This window comes from Chrysoperla carnea, chromosome 1, assembly GCF_905475395.1.
Source record: "Chrysoperla carnea chromosome 1, inChrCarn1.1, whole genome shotgun sequence".
Classification (NCBI taxonomy): domain Eukaryota; kingdom Metazoa; phylum Arthropoda; class Insecta; order Neuroptera; family Chrysopidae; genus Chrysoperla; species Chrysoperla carnea.
This window is the reverse complement of record NC_058337.1, coordinates 136,168,930-136,188,598: the sequence shown is the minus strand read 5'-3', so window position 1 is coordinate 136,188,598 and position 19,669 is coordinate 136,168,930. Positions and strand designations below refer to the sequence as shown.

General features: G+C 27.7%; 1 protein-coding gene across 2 annotated transcripts in view; it reads right to left on the bottom strand.

Annotated features, from left to right (window-relative positions):
• LOC123305395 (corticotropin-releasing factor-binding protein) overlaps positions 1-9,251 on the bottom strand; it is a 79,496-nt gene extending 70,245 nt beyond the window's left edge. Inside the window, exons 1-2 of one of the 2 annotated variants that reach the window (XM_044887098.1) lie at positions 9,142-9,248; positions 6,847-7,562 (exon numbers count right to left, since the gene is read on the bottom strand). In XM_044887098.1, the coding sequence (XP_044743033.1) occupies positions 6,847-6,924 (78 nt within the window). In that variant the 5' untranslated portion in view covers positions 6,925-7,562; positions 9,142-9,248. Of the gene's footprint in view, positions 1-6,846; positions 7,563-8,799 lie in introns of both variants that reach the window. The other variant, XM_044887097.1, reaches the window with a different exon arrangement.
• Between the last annotated feature and the right edge of the window lie 10,418 nt (positions 9,252-19,669).

The following is a 19,669-nucleotide window of genomic DNA, read 5'->3' as shown; positions in this document are numbered from 1 at the left end:
AATAATAAATGATTATATTTGTGGTATGTGGTAAAAATTAAACGACCGTAACAGCTTTGCTTCCAAACATAGTCATCATATTCACATTCAGTAATTTTTATAGGTAAATTTCGTTTTTATTACGAATTTTTAACTATAAATTAATACAAGGAATTTTAATAAAAAAAGTGAATAATTATTATGGTTTTATCAATTTATACACAGAGTGATACCACAAAGATTTTATATTTACACTTAAATATTATCAGTTAAGAAAGAATTCTTACAAATCCTGTTAAAATAATTCACCAATTCGCACCGTGTGTGAGTTTTATTGTAGGTGTTTCCATGGTAACGATACAATACTTGAATTATAGAATTGTATGGATGCATATATTATTGTATGGATTGTATTTATGACTTACATTGAAAATTTAATATTATTGTCTCACAAATTTAAATAAATAATTATGATAATTAACATTTAAAAAATAATATTTGTGCAATTTGATTTCTTATTTTCACAATTTTTAATGGATTTGAAGTTTAATTAATTAGTGTTTTTCAATAATTTTAATTTGACATTTTCTATAACATTAACATTTAAAGAATTGCAAATTAGTCATAACAGCCTCCTTTATCGCCAAATTTTTTCACTGGAAGCGCTGGGCATCGATTTTATTGTCCCTACCATGACTACGCACACAACTAATTTAAACATAAATTTAAATAAAATAATTTATTTAACTTTTGCGTTCCTTACTATTTTAATGAAACATAGCAAACTTTATTAAATGCATGAGTGACTCAGAGAAAAATAATTTTCTACTTTTTAATACATTTTAGTACCTACACAATAAACGCTGCGCTCGTTCCTAAAAAGTATATTTTTATACCCTGTATATATGAAATATGTCAAGACATTATACTAATTTTACTCCCAAGTTTGTAACGCTTAGAAATATATTGATCATACGCACAAAATTTCGATATAGGTGTTCATTAAATCACCTTATATATAAGTCCATCTCGGGCAATCCGGTCGTATACTCGCCCGTCGACGCGATTATTCAAAAACAAAAAGAGATATTCAAACTAAAATTCGTATAGCGTGCTCAGGACGTAAAAAGTGGATGTGACAATTGAATGGCGTCCGACAGACCGCAATGATTTGTTGGTTTTTTCTCTTCTAATTTAATAAAAATAATACAAGCACTGACATTCAAAACTTTCTATACAGGGTATTTTAACAATTAATTTCGTCAATAAATTCTTAGTTCGAAACTAAAAACTTATGTTTATAGAGGGCAAATTAAATAAAAGATTGCAATCATAAAAATTTCCGCGAGGTGACACTTAATTCGGTTATAAACGCAACAAATATGTATCTACGTACTGCAGATGTAGAGAATATTAAAAATATATATATTAGAATGCGCCACTGTTTTTTTGACTCTTTCTGATTAATTTAATAAAAAATTTTGTAAGTTGAAAAGTTTTTTCGATAATCTCTTTGATGATCAAAATTTTACACAAAGATATATCGGTTAAATTTCCAAAGTACATAAATTTCATTACCTACATTACTATTTTATCCAAAATTACCGTCATTTATTTTACTTTTTTCGGGCATTGAAGAAAGATACATAAAAAAACTTTTCTTTTTTTATATTGAAAACTATTTTCTAAACGATGAATACAATATACGAAATTTGCTACACATGAAATTATTGAATTTTTTTTTCTTTGAAAAAAGACGCTGAATATTATACCTAAATAAATCCTTTTTATAAGTCCTTTTTTTTATACAAATGTTGTATGAGAAGAATATTTTGGAAAATTACCATATTTGTAAGTTAAATTTTCTTTTTTAAATGTAATTATTTTACAATTGTTATTTAAGCTGATACGTATTGGGATGGAATTTTCAAATAAAATAAATTTTCCCCCAAATTTCGATAGTCCTGAAGAAAAAATCGAGGGAGAATAATATGATATACAAATTTAAGGATATTATAAGTTGACTGCCCTGCTTTAAAAAGGAAACAGTTAGTATTTTTTTAAACTGTGTATATGCTTTTAACACATATTATTGGTCAAATGGTTTTCTATTTCAAGTCACCGGAATTTATGTGATTTACTCGATTGTAAATAGCGGGAAAATGATTTTGACTGCAATCGGGATAAATAAATGGTTTTAACTTCAATCTAGGTATTTTTTACTCAAAAAATGAGAATTGGTTCATCTAATCGTTAATTGGACACAATTTTTTTATTTTTTTGACCAAAATTACCCTACATAAAGTTTTATCAAATTCCTAAAATCAAAAATTTAATATAATTTTGGCGATTTTTTCAAAGGGTCTTTAGCCTTTGAGCCTTAAAAAATGTTTATAAAAATCGAGAACTTTTTAAGACTACGATTTTCGAAAATGCATTTTAAAGAATCGAAAGAGTTGAAACCAAATACTGAAAAAATTGAGTCCTTTTCACAATCGGATAAGTAGCTTTTTAGATATCGTTAAAAACGATTTAATTTGGGATGTTTTTTCTGTTTAAGATAAATTTTTATCAATTTACAATTCACATAAAATATATTGCAATAAATTAAAATTTCTTAAAAAAATCGTTTTCTATCTATTAGTAATAATAAGTTTAAATTTTAAGAAACCCTCGACATAAAATCAGGTATTTTGATTGAGAGTGTCTGTTTCCCACTTGTTATGGTACGGAGCCTTAGCTCGTACTTGAAACATAACTAAGAACACTCTCGATCAAATAACCTTTCAAACAAACAAAAATCAAAATCAGTTCATGCGTTCCGTTTAGAAGCTACGATGTCACAAACTGACACACAGATACACAGACACATTAAATTTACATCGGCCCATTTTTTAGTCGGGGGGGTAAAAGATATAAATACATAAAATCAACAGATATACAACAGCTTAATACATAATTTAAAATTTAAGATCACAAAAAATGTGAATATAAAATCAACAGATATACAACAGCTTAATAATTTAAAATTTTAGATCACAAAAAATGTGAATCTTAAAAACGGAAATATTCGGAATTATTTCGACTATCATTTTCCAATACGAAGAAAAATTATATGAAAACTACACCTAATGAACACAGTTTAAAAAAAGCTATCTGATATAAAGTGTTTTAAATGTTAATACTGGACTAACTTTCCTCATTAACCTAAAGTTTTGATACCCAAAACAATATGTAATGAAAAGTTTCGAGTTAAAAAATAGAAGTAGGTGGTACACTACTCAAAATTTTTTTAACAAGTAAAACAAGTCAAAACAAAGTTTTGTAAAAAACTCGCTTAACATATTTGAATTGGCACATCATACATGCATTTAAAAGTAATTCAGTAGCAAAATTGATTCAAAACATTTTTTAAATCTCTTGATTGAAAATTATTGCATTCGTCCCGAAAATTTATCTTAGAAATTGTGAGAATTTCTCTCACCACGAGATTAAAGGTGTCAAAAAAATAAAAAATATTAACTTTGGAAGTTTTCGACCCTGTACGTGTACTCAGTAAATTAAAAATAACTTGTGATAGAAATATGGTGAAATATGTTAAAAATAATTTAATTATAAAGATTATTTCTCTGCTCTAATATTTGCACTCAAACAATGTGTGAGAGTGTGTTTGTCTGTCTGTCTGCCTGTGGCATCGTAGCGCCTAAATGATTGATTCGATTTTGATTTTTGTGTTGACTATGTTTCAAGTGCGATTTTACGGTTTCGTACTCGGAACAGCTAAAAAAATATGCTATGATCCTCAAAATCGGTTCAGTTTGGAGAAGGCTCTAAGGAAAATGGTAATTTAATAGAGAGTTTTCTAAGAGGTGTTTCAAGTTCGAGTTTAGGGTTCCGTGCCCGAAAAATTTGTCGCGGGTTTTTAAAATTTTGTAAATTTCATTTGTAATTAGCTATAGTGCATTAAAAAATTAATTTTTACAAAATTATGATGAGACTATGAGTTACAAAGTTCAAGAATATTTAATGTGCAAAATATTTGAAGCATCTGCAGAGCACGTGCGAGCTAATCTTTCATTATGCGACTCAAGATTACCGAACAATTGCCGAAAGTCGGTTGATGTTCATTCATTTTCCAGGGTAAATATCAGCCTGTGATTTACATAGCCATAAAATTTTCGGTCTAAACTGTAAAGTTCATACTTACCACGACATGTTTAAAATATATAATTTAATTTGAAACTAACTTTCAAAGTTGATATATACACTCAACTACGAGAATTTTTTGACATTATCATAGAAAATATATCATCACATCTCATATCCAATGATAAAAATATTATTCGTCTATTCTCAATGTTATATCTGATGGAATAATTGAATTGTCAAGAATAAAATGGAAAAATATTCTGGACTTAATATTATTCTATTCAATGAACACTCTATTCGTAAACTATTATAAAATCTTCTGCTATATAAATATTGTATAAAAATAACCTTAACTTAAATGAAATTTGCATTTCAACTCAAATGAATTAGAATAGAAATCGATGTGAATTTGTCAGTTTTTCGAAATATCTATCAAATATTTATCTAACTGGCAAAATTAAAACAAACAAAAATCTATTGAAAACAAAGCATTGGTGTTTCTACAAATATTGAATTACTAGAATTATCATACCGTTCAGATAATAGTTAGTTTTTTTAGAGCTTGGCAACTTTAATTTAAAATAAAAACATGTGAAATCAAACAATTGACTGAGTTAATTATTGAAATACCCTGTACAGAAAGTGTTGAATGTCAGTGCTTCCATTATTTTTTTATAAAAGAGAAGAGTTTAAAAAACAAATTTCTAGGATTCGAGAATGTTTTACAAGACTACTAGTTGAAGCTATACCTGCAAATATTGAACTACAAATTTTTTAAAGTGTTGGAGATAATGGACACCAAAGTTTTGTCCTAATTTGCACCCTCGCGCGTAAACAGTGATATAAAGAAAAAAATGTTTCAAACAAAAGTTGTTTATTTTTATATAATTAACATTTTTGACTTTTAAATTTCATTCTATCTCTAACGGTTTACAACATAGCTAATACGGACTCGAGATCCAATTGACCTATGTTGCTCATCACGCAATAAAACTTTCAACTTTTGATATTTCTTTTCGTTTTTGAGTTATCGTATTCACGAACAGACGTGCGACCTAGAGATGGGCGTACAAACGAAAATGGACTAATTAAGTGAACACCATTACCAAAATGTTGTTCGTATCATCAATATTTTGAAGCGTTACTAATTTGGGACTAAAATTAAAATACCTTGATATAAATTTCTAATATACAGGATGAACAAAGAAAAATATTTTTAATATCACTGAAACATGGCTTTATAGAAACGATAATTTTATGCCAGAATCGTTTAAATATTATTTCGGCTGTGGACTAAATGGCTAATTTTAAAAATTTGTTCTTTTGGAAGCTTTCTATATATGATATGGATTATCACCAATAATGTAAAGTTTCTGAATCATTCGTTTATGAAAATCACATTTATGCAAAATACATTAAAACTTTTAAACTATCTAACAAGTAGTCTTGCAGTGTTCGATAATTATTTTCGATAACGTCAACATAATAATTAATACAGGTACAACATTAAAATATTTTAAACATATTGATAAACTTTGTTAACTAAGAACAAAGTCCATTCGATGACAAATAAAAAACTTTTAGGGTGATTTAACAATATTTACGTTAATTTTCGATGATAAGAATTATTACAAAACTATTGCTTCTCTTATTTAAAAAAAAAAAGCATAGCGATGGACATTCTATGAATGCTTAAAATAATGAATAATTGTCAGATTTTGTTTTCGGTTCCAAAAACAAACCACCTTTGTTGGAAAAATTTTTTCCTTGAGTGCCTAGATTCAGCAGGAGACATACGAAAAAACAATTTTTGGGGAAAACTTGTCAGTCCGTTTTTGGCAAAATTGTACGGTTTGTGGAAAAATATTTCGAACAAAAAATGTTACATTTATAATCAATAACAACTTTCCAATTTAAAGCGTTCATCTATCGATTACCAGTTGTTTAGTACAGTGAGCTTCTCATTGAGCTTGAAAACCTAGGTCAAGTTTAATGTTTGCGTAAAATATGCAAATATAGACCCAAAATTTTTAGCTTAAAGTATTTTTATTGATAGATCTTGTTTGGGTAGGTTAAGAAAAATGATTTATCAGAAAAACTTGAATTCCCTTCAAAATAAATCATAGTTTTCTAGACAGTATTGGAAAAATTCTTTAGTATAAATTATAACTCTTAGACTTTTAAGGATGGACGAGCGCCAAGGTAACTTAAGACTGCGGGTTGAAATTGTTCGTACACTATTTTCAACTTTGATAATAAATTTTGTTATTATACTTCATGAATGACGGAATAACCAGATATCAAAAAATTGTATTCTTACTTTTCGTCTTGTATTGTCAAGTAATAACATAATTCATCATCATAATTGAAAATATATATTTTTTTAAATTTGTATCCCCACTACCGTGCTCATATATCCTTAATTAGTCGAGCACAATGGGTTTTTTATGTTTTCAATAATTTATTAAGATTTTAACTTTAATTTAAATAGTTATTTCATATCATCCATCTACCGTTTTCCCATATAAGACCAATATTAAATAAGCCTACTTTTGAAGCCATTTATTTATGAAAATAATCGGACAAACCCCCTTAAATTTTCCGAACTGATTATGACTTAATATTAAAAAAAATCAAGACTTTTATCCAAAATTTCCCTGGCGCTCAGTTCACAATAGTAAGACTAATTTTAAAAAAATTATAAAAAACTGGACTTACATTATCAAACAACGGATGTGCAGTTGTAACCAAAAAACATTGCAACAAAATGCAAAAAAAATTGACCATTAAATGCATGGTACTTGATGGATATTAAACTTGTTATATGATGAAGTACAATTAATTCAAAGAACCGAGAACCGAAGAAGATATCGCGCGTTCGAAACAATCGTTTATTTTTAAATCACCCAATATATGCAAGACACTGTGATAGAGTTATTCGGCGTCACAATAACGGATATTTCGATGTGTGATAAATCTTCTAGCTTGTAATATGATGGTATTGTTTATTATATAACACGTTGAACGTACCAAGCAAGAATGATACGCGCGATGAATTGTACGTACATTAATATATGTTTTACTCGAGCGTTTTCGACGTCTTCAACCACACATATATATACACACATACACACACTTACACCCCCAACCCCTCAATTGAAATGGTTGAGCGTTAAAAAATACGCCTCGTTTATAATGTTCGAGTTTTTATTTTTTTTAACTTTTTTCTTTACTTTGCCGCGCTTGCTGAATGATGTGGATGAATGCTATTTTATTCTTGATGATGATGTACTCGTTCCCGTTGTTCGATTCTGAACGTATTGTTTATTGTTCTTGTTTTTTTTTATTCTTGTTCTTGTTCTTGTATCAATCAATTTGTAAACAGTAGTAATAATAGTAAAATAAGAGATGAGAGAGCTTTATAAATCGGAATTCTAAACAGTTTTTTAATTAATTTCAGTTACATCTTCGGTTTGGTTACATCTATATACAGACTATAATTAAGCCTCGATATGATTTTTTATACTGTGAAAGTCTTTCACACAAAAAAAGGTTTAATACCAAGTTGAAGGACTCAAAGAGTTATCTTAGGTAGAGTCATCATAGACCCACTTTTTTACAAAATGAAATAAAATTTAGAGGAGATATATCAAAGCTGGAAGGATTAAATATACTGAAGAGCCAAGCCAAAAAAATTCTTTGAATTTACTAAAGCTGATCATTTGAGGATTTTTTATAGTAGTTGTATACACACATACTGCGGTCAGTTATACGAACGATAGAACAGGGATCAGATATATGCCATCGAAACGGTTATGATTTCCGTGATATTTGCTATAGAGAATAATAACGGTTATGACTGTCAATCAGTTAAATGTCAGATCAGAGCTGATCAGTCAGTCCTAATGTATCTACAATTTTTATGTTATGGCATAGTAAATATCCTAATCAAATCAATGTAGGTACGCACATATTAGGTTCATTACTAAATCAGAAGTATGCATTTCTATTCGTACAGTAAAAAGTAGCTAAAATTAACTTCTTGAAAGAATAATACAAGTATTCGATTTACAAGATTATTTTGTACCTAGCTTGAGAATTATAAATGGTAACGAATGGAGCATAAAATTGTACATCGAAACAAGTATACATGTCTCGAGGTGAGATTAAGTCTTAAAATCTGGAAAATCGACTTGAACGACCTTGAAACCGATGGAAATCAACTCCTTGATATGTTTAAAAATCATTGCCGTAGTAAAGTCAAAAGTTTGCTACACAAAATCGATATCATTCCTTTCTTGGCAGCCTCTCATGTCTTGTGAGTCTCGGATAGCAAAATGCACATTAAGAAAGGCTTGGAGGTACTAAGTTGAAAGTTGGGCCATGTTTAGAATTATTTTATTTTTTAGATACTTTGTTAATTACAGGATAGCACAAATAGAACACTAGAGTCTGAATTATTTTTAAAATTATTATCTTTGAGTTAACAAGACTTTTGGCGAATTTAGAATGAAAAAATGCACAATTCAAAGAAAAAAACAACACATCAAAACATGTATCTAACATTTTTTACAAATACAGACAGATTAAATGCAGTTTGAATATATAATTATGATGGAAGTGCTGGCTAAATTTAAATGTATTAGAAATAGATTTGCAGAATGAACTCACCTGCGCGCTCGTCCATATAAACATCCCTAGAAGACCCCATACGAAGACTAGGGAAAAACTGATAACCCTTAAACGGCTTAGTAGACTTTCATCAAACATAATCACCAGTTTCCAAATTTTAAAAAACCGCATTTAAATTGGTCAATCCGATAAGAAACTAGAGATAATCACCGTCGAAAATATAAACCCGTATATTTTTGTACCCGTATGTTATTTAAAAAAGATTCAAACTCAAATGTTCCTCTTGCGTTACCCTGTACGAGTCTAATATTTTATAGTCTGTATATAGAGGTCACGTGGCATTTACATTATGATTTTTTATAAAAACAATTTTTTCCTTACTTTTTTTAATGTTTACTTTGCTATTATCACAATCGATAATTCATAACGCATTCACTGATTTTTCATAATTTTTTTTTATCACATTCACTATTTTATTTATAATTTTTTATCTTCGATAACTCACTAATATCACAGAAATATAGCTTTTGTAAAATCACTATTTTATGGACACTCCATATTGTCTATTTTCAGAATTATAGTTACTTTTAAACATTGAATTTGTATATTTTAAAGCTGAGTTCATATTTGGCGGTACATAGATAACTTTTTATTTCTTAATAATTACATTAAATATTGCCGTGATGTATTTATTTATTTAATGGAAAGCATTTTCTTGGAGAGAAATTTCAAAGAACACGTCGTTGTTAGTCTAAAGCTCATGGAGATGGTTGAAAAATCTGAAACAAATAATATTCAATATAGTACGATAGTTCCATAATTCACTTTTTTTATGATTTCCATACTCAAAGGGTCACCAACGTAACTCTTAGACTCCACTTTTCATTCTTTCTGTAAGCGGGCTGTATCTCATAAATCGTAATGGTTAGACAGCTAAAATCACAGAGTCCAAAGGGTAGACAGTGATGGATAAGGAACATTTTTTATATTTTTTGTTCTGTCTCTAACGATATACAAGATGGGTCCGAAATGAATTTTTTTGGTGATTTTATGAGCACCAATGGTAAAATTTAATTCGTAATATTTTAAAGCGTTGCAAACTTGGAACTAAACTTAATATACCAACAACTAGTCTTGGATTCGTTACATATACATGGTATAAAAATGGTGATTTAAAAAGTGGCCGCTCCGCAAATTTAATACAAAATTGGATCATTATTTATGACAATAATTATACATAGTAGCCTACTTATAATGCATCCATGTAGATTGTGTTGCATAAGTAAACATATACCGAGAGGATTATTTTAATCTATTATGACTCTTAGTTCGCTTTGTAGCTAACCAATAAAAAAAATATCTTAAACAAAAGTTACAAAGTTTGATGGGATACATCACGCTCTGACATCAGGTTGGACCCAGTTGTCCGAGTAGAATTAATTATCAATTAAGATCCTAAAATGTAAGACATAAAATAACACTTGAAATTAGAAAGTTGATCCTCATAAATCCTTTTTCCGATAATCCGCTCTTAGCTTTCCGAGAAAATGCGACCTAAAAAATACATCATTATTGCATTTAATCCAACGAAAACACACTAGCTCCAAAAAAATGCTTTAGTCAAAAGTTGTCAAGAGCAATAGGGGATGTTCGTCTGTGTCCATTAACTTTGAGTTGAAACTCTACTTCCAAAGTTATTTGGCTTTTATCTTCAAATAATCTTGAAGGAAATCAATCTTACCTGGAAATTAACAGTTATTATCACAGACGAATGGCCTACATTATCCTTGGTGTCTTTTGTCTAAAAAATTTTCTAAAGCTTGCGTGATTTCTTTCGATTAAATGCAATAATGCCATATTTTTAAGTCACATTTCCTCCGAAAGCTAAAGATTTTCTTTCTTGACATCTTTCAATCTGATGTCAAAAAATTTTGTCCCCCATCAAAATGTGCAACTTTTTTTCTTCAAATAATTAGGTACCCTCTAATTTAAATCGGTTGAATCGTTAACTTTGATGTTTTTAGTGTGCCACTCTATACAATTACTTAGAATAAATTTAAATAAACGTCTATATTGTAATGCTCATATTTTAAACACAACTTTTACTTCTCAATAATAACATAAATTGAATACGTAGCGCAATGTATTGTTGTGAAAAACCAGCTGTTTATAAATGAAAAACAATTTTTTCCTGTTTTCTATGTGGAAAATTTCAATAGACAGTATACAATACCTTGATGGTATAGTTGGTCTATAGCTCACGGGAGTTTGAAACATCTGAAACAAATAATAATACTAATATATTCATTTATTTTATGAAAATTCAAGTTCATTAATTTTGTTCAAACAAAAAATGTTTATTGTTTTAGAAAAATGTTCATAGATGAGAAAATATAATAGAAATGTGGTCAAGCCTTACTTCAACCTGTATACTAAAGGGTTCTATAATTTTCCTTATAAAAAATCTGATAGGTTAAGGCGTACGAGCGTCAAGGAAAGTTTAGACTTGAGGTCGGAAATATTTGTACCTTATTTTCAACTTTGATGATGAATTTTGTTATAACTGCATGAATGTAGACAAAAAATAAGAATAAAACTTTTCGATATCTACCTTGGTTTTCGAAATATCGAAAACTAAGTAATTAAACAAAATTTTCTATTTCCAATATTTTGAAATCTAAGAAAACATATCCATATATCGTTTCCTATAAGACCTATGTCAAATATGCCTACTTTTGAAGTCATTTATTTATTTAAATAATTGGATAATATCAAAGGAATAAGGTACCTTAAAAACTAATACATAGGCAACTTATTCAACGTATATGTTATACATGTAAGTTTAGTTTCTTTCATGGCCGAGTGTTTTACATGTCTAGTAAGGCTCTTATACATATACGTAATACAAATGGCCTATTTATTTTTTAGATGGGTTGTTTCATTAATGACCAATTTATTGTAATAAGTTGAATTTATTTTTTGTCGTTCTGTCTTTAAATTAAAATAACAGTTTCAAAAACGTCATGATAAAAAAACATTACATATTGAAAATTTTCTTTATTTAAAAAACTTCTAGAAAAACTGATACAATCATTCAATAATGATCTTCTGACAAACATTGAATGGAAATTTAAAACAGTTTGGATTAGGAGGGGGAGTGATTCCAAAACTTTTTGAAGTGAAAACTTTTTTAGGCGCCTTGAGTCCTTTGGTGTAGGGAAAACTGAACTCCATCGTCACGACATTCTGTGACCGTCACAGAATGACGGTCGAAACTATAAGACGCCAAAAATTCCATTTGTGAATTCAACCTGGCTGATGGATCAATGGTATCGCTGATAGGCTGCCGTTCAAAAGTCGGTCTTCGAAACCCCAACCAGTCAAAATAATTTTTAATGATTTATAATAAATAGTTTGTATACCCAAGTTAATAATTTCTAGTTAAAAATTAAGAAATTATAATTATGCATACTATAATTTCAAAACAAAAAAAAAGTTCTTTCAAAACTTTTCACTTCTGACGACAGTCCCCATGACATAATTGATAATTAATTTAGCAAACTACCTACACTGTTAATAAATTAACTAATTTTCTTTGAGATATATGTAGGTATGTTCATGTATATGTGACTCAAAATCATAACTACATTATTATAATGCAATTTCGATATCATATAAGTTGGCCTCGGGCTAGGCAATGTATTTGATTGGAAATTTTAGAAACTGTTGTCAAGATCATGCCTCATGCTTAATTAAAAGGAAAGTCTTGGAAATTTAACACGCAATAAGCTTCCAATTGAAAAATATTGTAACTAAAATGGTATCATGGGTGACTGGGAAGATTTTTTCTAGAAGAATACAATTAAATCTGGCATCTAAGGTAGCTGTGCGAATAATAAAAATATAACGTGGTTTAATTATGAGTGCTGTAGAGATAACAAATCAGTCTTCTATGGACAGTGATTGTGAACGGACGCTAATACAGCGCTTTGGAAATTATTATTGTAAATGGATTTTGTGTTAAATATTAAAGTAACACAAAGTTTTCAAAGAAGTAAATGAAGTTGCAGTTTTAATGTTATCGGACAAAAGCTTGATTCGCTGACAATATGATGTTAGAGATTTTTTATTCAATTATCTACTTATTTAATTAATTTCAAGCCTGCCGCTCAACTTTTCTGGACCTAGAAGAGAAATCTTATCCTTGGCTACAGCTTTTTAATTTTTAGCTAACCATTCGAAAAGGACAGTCAAATTCAAACACCAGGCCATAGACTTTTAATATATGTAAAAGATCTACCTACACACCAAAATCTATCATCATTTATTAGATTACATAATTACTAATTACAGACTATTATCTACCTTATATGTACAAATTAATGATCTAGACGTTCTATTCATTAACGACTAGAAATAGCAACGGATCCAACACAAATTCTTAACAATACTATTATAACATAATACAAGAAGTTAGATAATATCATCATTTGATACTGTTCTAAAATTTTGTCTTAAAAATATACCAAATGTTTTCAGTTTAATTTGATAGCATTCAAAAGTCATTACTACCGCACACATTTTAAACTAATCAAATTAGCCATATTTCCTCTGTGTATGAACTTTTACCGTTAATCACAGCCAATTTAATGGTCCCACACAGTAAGAAATGTTTGTGATTTACTACAATGCTGGTATGGTATAGACACAGATACTATATCTATGTTAGTAAAAGACATATTACGGTATTGAACAGGGCTATCCACCAGAAGTATTGTGATACCGCCAACCAATATTGGCCAGACACCCATACTGCACTGAATCGTCCTCCATAACTATTGCTAATGTGACTATTCCCTCGATGGTCAAATCAGTATGGCTTTTACACCGATACTGACATAGTGACATCCACAAAAAATTTCTTACCGTGTAGTAAGCGATCAATTCACATCATTATGCTAAAGGTTAAGGAATTAATCATATTCATATTAAATGTACCTCTAATATTCGATTTTAAAAAATATAAGATAATATTACATTTTTTGTGTTTTTTTAAATTTTGATCATATTTTATCTATAGTACCCTGAAAGTTATAGAATTTGTAAGTCCTTGTTTGAAATTCTAATAAAATGATCCATTGTTCCAAATCTTATAGAATTATTTGTTAAATCCAAATGAATAAAACATACGGTATATGATATAATATCTGATGTAATGATTAAGATCTACCGAAGGCATACCTATATACTTTACAAAACATCATATTCTCTTCCTCCGAAGGCATTAATTATCTATTCATGAAATTATATAGTTAAAATTTATCAAGAATACAACATTGTTGTCTATATAACACGAACAACAAGAAATTAGGCAAGTATATTACATTACCTTCATAATGTGAATAGGTACCAAAACATTACTATAGCAAAAGATATCAATAAAAAATACTTTTAAAATAACAAGCTTTTATTGTACTAAAAATTAGAAAATAGTAATTCTTTGAGTCACCCATAAGGTTACGTGAGGTACCTGATAAGGTCAGCACATGCTTTATGTAAACGCTACAGTATTGGTCCGTTATCTATCACACTGGCATCTTGTCAGTGACGAACAAGGCCTTGTTAAGGATGTATGAGCATGACAACAATGTTTGATTTAAAGGCTCAAAATTTGTTTGTAGGTAGTCTTTTACTCAAAGAATATGTGGTTAAAATTTCAGCTTAGGTATCCGTGCAAATTTAAGAAAAAAGTCATTAAAAATCGATATAAAATACATGGGCTCTTATGGAAGAATCTCAAAAAACGACATATTTTGGAAGTTTTTGATAATTTTCATTCGGAATGAATGAAAACTAATTTTAAAAAAACTTTTTAATAGAAAGTAAACATATTAGCAATGAATTAGAAAAGAAAAAAACTAAGTGTCACCGTCTATATAAGGGATGTAAGAGCAGGGTAGATTAAGGGTTGAAATTATTTTTATCTTATTTTCAACTTTGATGATGAATTTTGTTATAACTTCATGAATGTAGACGAAAAATAAGAATAAAATTTTTCGTATGTGTCTTGGTTTTCGAAATATCGAAAGCTAAATAATTAAACAAAATTTTCAATTTTCGATATTTTGAAAATTAAGCCAGATATCGAAAAATTTTATTCTTACTTTTCGTCTTATATCGTCAAGTAATAATATAAATTTATCATCAAAATTGAAAATATCTATTTTTAAATTTGTGCCCCCACTACCATGCTCATACATCCTTAAAGCAACAAGTTACTGAGTAGTTTTATTTTTTCGCCCTAAGAAACGGTAAGTTAGTTATAGTTTTTTTATTCAATAGGATGTTTTTTTTTTAAATTTTTTTCTTTAATAGGCTTTATTGTACCACCCCGGTATTTTAAAACCCAAGGAAAGAGTTTTAAAAGCCAAATATTTCTAAAAGTTTTAGCTTATGTCGCCTTTTACTTTCTTTGCATTCTAACAAAATGTACAAACTATCCAGAAAACTATATTTTGTCACCCTAAATCTAATTATAAGGTTTCTATATCATTGTTATTTAAAGTAGACTTTAAATACCACAAGTCCCTTACATGACTAATTATAAAAGCTTGAGGTGCTCCACATCATCCTAGATTTTATGAATTAAGCGTCTCCAGCTTTTTTAAATAGTCATATATGGGTGACTCATATAATAATTATTTTCTTCTTTTTAGTAAAAAAAAAGCTTGTTCTTTAAGTGTTTTTATTTAAATTTTTATTAGTTCTAATTTAGAAAATTAAAACTCACCATAAAAAAATAATAAAATTGAAAAAATAAATTTTGAATTCCATTTATCTCTTATTAAAATTAAATTTTTAAACTGTTTATTTAAAAATTAACCATTATTTGTTCGTGTAGACCAAAACTACAGCATAAAGGTAATGAAAAGACGATTAAATGGTATCAAGTAATGTTATTTATTATGTATGGCTCTAGAAAATGCATCATGAAAATATGAAAATGTAGTCTACATACAAATCAGCATAGTTCCGGTTAGGAAGTAGTTATTTACTACACATAGAAAAAGAAAAATAATCATAAAATTTCTTTTTTTTTTTTCTTTAAATGTTTTTAACGGGGAAATTATAACTCTTGAAAAAAAAATTCTTATAAAATATTTTCTAATTTCTTACTTAATTTAAATAGAATTCTAATTTTTGAACTATTGTGACAACGTCTACAAAACTTTTCCACCTTAATTTTAGAAAAATGTTTTGTAAAGGATGGGAATAGACAACAATGGTAGATCGAAAACTTTCAAGAAAAGAATTTTAAGTTACAAAGATTGATGGGCAGGCCTTATAGGTTTAAGAATCTCGGTGTTAGAATTTTTGTATAATTTTGAGAAAACTTTTTCTTCATCATCTCAAAATGCTAATAGTCCAAAATTGACTATTAAAGCAACCTGGATTTTTATAAAGTAGATAAAATTGTGATATATTTACAGCCATCTAGACTTTGTTCAAACATCTATGATAATACCAATATTCACGAATATAAAAGACTTCTGAGTTTTTGTATTAAAAGTAAAGGAATTAATTTATTCTGTTAAATGAAATAAAAATAATGGTGTTCATTAAATAATCCTAATATTATTGTTTTTATTTTTTTATGTCATAAAAAGGATTGTTCAATGAGATGAGACCACTTATATGGTAGTAAATAACTTATAACTATCTATTGTTGCGGACAAAATAAAGCCGGCCAACTGACTTTGCAAAATTAGAAGAAAGGCCAAGCTTGTACCTTGTTTCTCTCTTTCAAAGCCAGTCGGATGGCAATATTTTGTCTAAATCGATAGAATATGTGTAATCTCTTATTGAACAACTCTGTACTTAAATATGAGTAGGTAGAAAATATAACTAACTTATATAATCATTATACTAATATTTTTATAATAATTATTAAGATATATAAATAAAAGTAATTAAATTCTTAATATATTAAGTTGTTTTTTTTATTATCATTTAAATTATATCAAAATAAAATTAGACCGTATTAATATTAAACGTATTAATTTTATTCTTTAATCATTAAAATTACACGTATAAGTATTATATAAATACTTTTTGATTGTTTTTAACCGATATGTGGTGAAGGAGGAAGAGCTATTCGTTCATCTAATTTCAAGAAAACAAAAAAACAAGAAAAAATGATGATTATTTGGTACTTGGATATTAAAATGACGATTTTATTTAGACAATAAACTCACTTATAGGTTATACAAATGTAAGAATGCTTTCAATAAAAACTATAATATAAATAAATCATTAAAAATAATCTTTATTTACCAACCTTATTTATTATCACTTTTGAAAAAATTAATTTCAACTATTTATACCGTACATCTTAAGTCCTGTGATAAAGAAATTCTAACAATTTATGGAGAACTTGAAAAAAACTGCAGATAGGTTGAAAAAATCTGACCAATTCATAATTAAAAAATAGATAAAATTTTATGAAGAAAGAACAAGTTTCAACCACATCTACCATTTGAAAAATAAAAGTTATTTATGTTTTAAATCGAGCGTGAGCAAAATGCTCAATTACGGGAGTGCTGAAGAGTTAAATAAGACTGATTTCATGATAATGACAGATTTAAGTATTTCATTTTCGTTTTTTCTACGGCAGGGAATTAAAATCTATTTAGGCTTTGACTAGAATAATAAAAAAATCTTAGATTTCTGCGTTTATATCCATTATATCCAAAAGTTCGTTTTCACTTTTCCAGATACTTAATTTTATTTGCCCAATCGCAGACATTATTGAAAATTGATGCACAAAACAGATTCTTATTTCAAACATTTTATCACTTACAATCCATATGCCTACGATTGATAAGAGCCTATTATAAAATTTATTCTAAAAACAAAAAACATGAAGAACCGATAAAATCGTGACTGTTTCTTTCTTTTGATTTTTTGTTCGTTGCCTTTTTTATTAAAAAGTTTTATAGCTTTAACATAACAATTTATACAAAATGACTGAAAAAAACATTTAATGAATGTTATTTGAACATCGAAAAAATGTTATTTGAAAGTACACCTACTTAATTTTAATTTCAAAGAATGTTGTTTTTCTACATTTTCTTGTTAGAAAAAGCATTCCAATGTCGAATAGAATTAAACATTTCTGTACACAAAAAGAAATTTTTTTATAAAAAAAGACAATTTATTAATGATCACATGATTTGTATTACGTCATTTTTGATATTCACAAATACGTTAAACTTTAAACATACTGGAAAATATTCTAAAATTCAAGTCTACTTTATTTTTGAAGGAAAATGTGATAAGAAACAAAATAATTTAACTGATATTCACGAATTCATTAAAAAAATCCCACTTAATATTGATAACTGTCAGTTGCAACACGCCAACTGGCGATAATAATTTGTACTAATTAAAATAAAAAGTGAACCCGTTTTCAGTAGTTCCAATTTACACTACCAGTTGCCAATTGTTAATGGCCAATCAAAATACTAAAATTCAAATATGATATATCCCGCCAATAGGAGATAATAATTCGTACTAATTGAAACAGCAAATGGACCTGTTTTCAGTAGATCCAATTTTGATTTCGAGGGTACTTGACATTTATCAACTATGATTTAAAAAAAGTAATATTTTTATCTTTAATAATTTATTATTTCTGCTTTTGTTAAAAAAAGTACACTTCGTAAATTGCGTACATAATTACGTCTTGATTCCGGTATTTCGATTGCTAACCAATATTCATCAGTACGGTATACTTGACCTTGAATTGAAAAAGAACGTATTTAATGACATCAAACATTTTATGACGTAGTAATAAATTAATTTTTTTATAGACATTCGATTAAAATTAAGAAGTGAAATGAAATTTAACACGTTTAATATACATTTTATTTCAATTATACAAAAATAATAAAATGAAAAAAGTAACAAAATTTTCGGTATCATAAACGAAAGATCCATCTCATTTTACTGTATATGAATATTATATTCATATTTTTATTTCTTATTAACTATGTAATTAATTTTCAGAATTATATGAAGGAAAACAACCGAGAAAAACTGAGAAAAACCATACACTTATCAATAAATTATCTTTATATACCCTGTGTGTATTATGTCTTTAATTTTTGGAAAATTCAAAAAAAAAATAATTTATTTTATAAAAAAAAACAAAAAATTGACTGAGTTAATTGTTGAAATACCATGCATAGACAGTGTTGATTACTCTGTCACATTACACATAAATATATGTCACACATACATAACTGACATTCCCATATAATACATACTATACAATTCAAAAAGTCATAGGACCTTTTTTATTGGTATTTCAATAAAGAATATAAAAAAAATTACCTATAAGTATCGCTGTCTCTCTCTCACTTATGCGTTGCATCGGCCTCTCTGTGTCTTGAATCATTATTTATCATTTATCTTAAAAACTATCAACTTTATCAAGATTGTTAAGGAGAGCAATGTTATTAATAATTAAATTGTCTACAATTTGTTTTTAATAAATTTTTTTCTGAAATCAATTTTTCAAAAGTTATTTAAGCATAAATTGGAACATGTTATTAAAATTACTTTTTTTATCAGTTTATATTGCTTTTTTGTTATTAAAACGGAAATTAATGTAAAAGATCCAGTTATTGACACTGGCCTAGTTATTAGGCCAATAAAATTTTCTAAAAAAACCAATTATCTTAAAATTTATATTTCAAAAGTTATTGTTAAAATTACTTGTGAGCGCGCGAAATTAACAATTAAAAAAAAGATATAAACAATGAAATTTTTTTAAATCTCTATTAACAATATTATTAACTATTGTATAGAGAATTTAAAAAAAAAATATTACTTAGACATTATGTTT